The sequence below is a fragment of the Helianthus annuus genome, chromosome 8 (genome assembly GCF_002127325.2).
Source record: "Helianthus annuus cultivar XRQ/B chromosome 8, HanXRQr2.0-SUNRISE, whole genome shotgun sequence".
Lineage (NCBI taxonomy): Eukaryota > Viridiplantae > Streptophyta > Magnoliopsida > Asterales > Asteraceae > Helianthus > Helianthus annuus.
In genome coordinates this window covers 73,288,673-73,293,305 of record NC_035440.2, presented here as the reverse complement: position 1 = coordinate 73,293,305, position 4,633 = coordinate 73,288,673, and the positions used below count along the sequence as shown (strand labels likewise).

The window sequence follows — 4,633 nt, the reverse complement described above, 5'->3', positions numbered from 1 at the left end:
TATTCTTGGATTAATTGGCAGTTCAGTAGTGACGTTCCCTTTCGTCATACTTCCAGGAAATCTGCTCCCCAATTTCCCTGATCCTATTCCCAGTGCCTATCAGTTCTTCACCAAACTGATGCAGTTCAACTAAATTTTCATAGCTCATTGGCGGATTAGGGATAGGTTCTGGATCAAACTGTGGGAGAAAACTATAGGGACTATTGACTATATTCTGGAATTGCCAGTCGTTGGTCCACCATTCTTCCATTTGGCCTAATGGTCGTGTGTGGACTAGTGGGTCTGGAATCACGGGTTCTAGGTTTATTGGGAATTGGGCTGTAGCAGGATAAGAGAAGAGATTATTGTTGACAGGCTCTATGACATCACAATTGGCCAGTAGACGGTCTATTTCGTCCTGTAATGTGATCTCCTCCGGCTGTTTAGAGCTTTCTCCGATCTCTATTCCCTTTTTCTTTAGGTCTATCCCTATTTCTGTCCCTACTGGTTTGGAACTTTCTCCAGTTTCTATTTCCTTTCCCTTGCTCATACTTACAGGATTTTCTATTTTAGGGAGTCTCCTAGTTGCAGGTTTCCTTCTGCGCACTTTTCGCCACCCTACATATCTTCTCCTCTTTTTAGGTTTTGCTTTTTCCAGCGGTGGAGCTTGGAATTCCAGAGGTTCCTCTATGTCGGCAATGTAACCAGTGAAGTTGTGGGAGACTTCAATTGGCACAGGATAGAGGTTGAGGTTCTGAAACGCCTCGGATAGCTCACTCATGCTGTGTAGCATATATGCAAAATGCACAAAAATGCTAAGTTAAAACTTTGGAACAAAGCTTAACAAATAAACATTTTTATTGCATACTAATTTGTACAACATAACAGCAAACAGAACACACTCAAATTTATTTATTTATTTACTGGGAAGTACTTATTTCTTGATTTAAAGTTTAAAGATTTGCATTTTCTGCTACTGTAACACCCCGAAAATATTAATGTTACATTTTAAACTAAATATCAGTAGTAAGTTAAGATAAAAGACTAGGAAAGATAACCTAGTTAGTAGGAATCTTAACATAATATGACAAAGTATAATTAAATGCCCTTTTCTATAGCTCATGTATAATTGAGGGACCAAACTTGTCAAATCTGGAACTTCAATTATTACTAGTAAAATAACACACCAAACACACACTTAAGTGTGTGTTTGATCGACCAGAACGCAGGCAACAAGGGGATTTCCCCTCAAACCCTAACATTCATAAAATTCATCAATTGAAGGTTCAAATCAAGTCCGAATTGAAATCTGAATATAGATTTGTGATCACCTTGACTAAGGGATCGTAAGGTATGCAAAATTTCATGATTTGGTTCTACCTTAAATTTTAGATAAAATCATGAGATTCAAATCTGAGCATGCATGATAATTGTTTTGATTGAAATAGTGTATAGGGATGAACCCTAGTCGATTTCTTGTTGAAATTTGGCCTAATTCTTGTAAAGTTCATAAGCACCATTAGAGGTGATATGAGGATTTTGTAGAATAGTATGGGAAACTAGGATTATGATGTTATCCTAGTGTAATTCAAGTTCAATGAAATAGGTCCAGAATTATTGATGTGAAAATTTTGTGAAATTGCCTAAATTAAAGTTTATCATAGCTAAATGATGAATGTTAAACTTAATTGTGAATTGTGAGAAAATCGTGCACATAAGATGCTCGATAAAATGCCTAAAAGACATTGATCGACACAAATTGTGGTGTTGGTAAAGTAACAAGCTTTAGTCATGAGCCGAATGGTTCTAATGGTAATTGGCTTGTATGTTTTAGGCAACACGAGCGAGGCGTCGGGAAGTCAAGCCGGTGCGGACGCTCGTTTAAAGGGAAAGCTTTGAGGTACGTGGTTAACGCTATTATAATATTGATGACTTAGTTTTCATTTTTGGATTGTTTACTAGTTATGAACAATATAGAGTTGTGTTGGTTTGGTTGCTTAAGTGAGGAATTTCATGATGGCAAACCAAACGGGTTAACATTGATGGGTACAAACCGGGAAACGGAAGTACCTCATTCGTAGACCATAAACCCATGTGTCGGGAAATGGGAAGAATAATATTAACACGCAAACCGGTAATGGGAGCGTGTGTGTTGAAGCAAGGGATCCAAAACGGGTCATACTTGTTGCAAAGAAATGTCCCGTACTGCGCTTTGATGACTTAAAAGTGCAAAAATCGGAATAAACGGGTCAAAACAGCAAAACAGGAAAATATGCAGAAGCTATCGTAAATTACGGTAGCCACCGTAATTTACAGTAGAGGGTGAATCGTTACGGTGGTTCTTTACTGATTTACGGCAGAACCATAAATGTCCAGCGCCCACCGTAAATTACGGTGACCACCGTAATTTACGGTGGAGCCCAGCCAAAATTGTCAAGTTTTGTATAATTTCATATTTCGAATCCATTTTAAGCGTACACTTAATTATGTGAAATTTGAAGGATTCTAACATTATTATTTTGTTAAATTTCCAGCTTTCAAGTAAGTCAATCAAGCGGATGGTGATCAACACAAGGCTTATGAACCGAACACATTCAAGAAGTAGTTCTTCACTTTTGTCTTAGATGTTCATTAGTGATAATTTTGTAATGGAAGGAATACTTATGTATCCTTTTAGTGTTGTGGTGGTTTTAAAACACTTATGTGCTAAACTAGGATTAATATTAGTGTTTGTGCTTTTAAATGATTATGATCTTTCTTATTTAGTCGGTAGAAAATATTGTGTATTTAAATGAGAGTGTTACAAGTTGGTATTCAGAGCTAAGGTTAAAGAGAATTGTGTTCGGTTCAAGGCTTGATCAACATCCGGTAAGAATTTAATTAAAGCAAATTAAATTTAAAAAAAAAGATTTAAAAGGATAACGATTTATTGTGTATGGGAGGAGTATAGTGATATACTCGAACCCGGGAAGTACACTTAGTATAAATGATAAGGCAAAGTTATATATACTTGGCCGAATAATGAGTACGAAGTCTCATGTAAAGGCATGAGAGCGATTGAACAAGATTATTTATCGAATCATTTTAACATTTCAGTAAGAAGATGTCGGGAGGTGCTAGTGACAATGTTCTATCCCTCACTACCGACGAGTTGAAAGAGAAGATTGCCGAGGAAGTTGGAAGGGCCATCGAAGTTAGCCTACCAAGGTTTGTGGAAAGAATGCAAAACACCTTACTTTCGACTATGGAGGAAAGAATTGGTGAATTAAGAGAAGACCTTACCAGTGATAGAGGCAAGGCTAAGGAAAAGAAAGGTTGTTCTTACAACAAGTTTATGGCGTGTAAGCCCCCAATTTTCAATGGAGAGGTAGATCCAATTGCTTGTCAAAGGTGGATAAGCGATATTGAGGGTGTTTTCGAACGAACGCATTGTGATGAAAGTGACTTCGTGGCTTATGGAACTGGCCAACTTAGAGGCCAAGCCAAGGATTGGTGGGACAACCTTAGAAACGAAAGGGGTGTTGAAGCAATAAGGGCAATGACTTGGGAAGATTTCAAAGCACCATTCCTCAAACATCATAGCCCCAAGGCAGTGATAAATAAGATAAAGGAGGAATTTATGCAATTGAGACAAAAAGGTGAAACCGTTGATAAAATTACGGGGATGTTCATGGATAAGCTCAAGTTTTGTGATGACTTGGCCAAAACTGAAGAACAGAAAATCTATTATTATCACACCATGCTTAGGGCTGAATATAGGGAGTTCATGACCCCCTCACATTATGAAAGCCTCACCGATATAATCAATGCGGCGCGGGAACGCGAGATTGAACTAAAAAGGCAAGTTGAAAGAGGTGAGAGGAGGGCCTTGGATGAAAACCCGAGTCCCGCAAAGAAGCCAAAGGTAGCTGAATCTTCGAAGAAGGGAAGTGCAAAAGGAGGTTCTCCGAGTTGCAAAACATGTGGACGCACTCATAAGGGTGAATGCTACTTCAAGAACAAACCTTGTGTGGCATGTGGCAAGATAGGGCATGGGGTTGCAAATTGCCCAGACAAAGTAACGGTGTGCTATAAATGTTACCAACCGGGTCATAAAAAGTCAGAATGTCCGGAATTGGTGGGAAAGAAAGAGAGTGCCGACTCTAGGGATGAAACCCCAAAAGCTAAGGCAAGGTCGTTCCAAATCACTGCTGCTGAAGCAAAAAATGGAACCCGACGTGGTTACAGGTATCTTTACTGTAAATTCGATCCTTGCACGTGTTTTATTTGATACAGGTGCGAATAAGTCTTTTGTTTCACATAGATTTATTCAAAACCCCATGTTTACATTAACAAAATTACCTATGCCAATGGAAGTAGAAGTAGGTAATAACAAAAGTTTTCTTGTCTGTGATGTATGTCGGGAATGCAAATTGAATATCGATGGCGAGGAATACTCCATTGATTTAATACCCATGTCCATGGGTGAATTTCAAGTGGTCGTCGGAATGGATTGGCTATCCCGCTACCATGCTAAGGTGATATGCTTACGTAAGGAGATACACCTAACGTCTCCGAGCGGAAGGCGTGTCATCATCTATGGGGAGAAGGCTTGTAATCCCATGATATGCTCGATGGTAGAAGCCCGCAAGTTTATACTACACGGGTGTAAGGC

At 38.9% G+C, this 4,633-nt stretch overlaps 1 protein-coding gene across 1 annotated transcript; it reads left to right on the top strand.

Annotated features, from left to right (window-relative positions):
• Positions 1-3,082: 3,082 nt before the first annotated feature.
• Positions 3,083-4,249, top strand: LOC110870142. The gene has a single exon (XM_022119343.1). It carries the CDS (start codon positions 3,083-3,085, stop codon positions 4,247-4,249), a length of 1,167 nt encoding a protein of 388 aa, XP_021975035.1.
• Positions 4,250-4,633: the final 384 nt, after the last annotated feature.

Bases quoted from the DNA above. Each gene is read 5' to 3' on its own strand.
- LOC110870142 (XM_022119343.1), top strand. From the start codon at position 3,083: ATGTCGGGAGGTGCTAGTGACAATGTTCTATCCCTCACTACCGACGAG.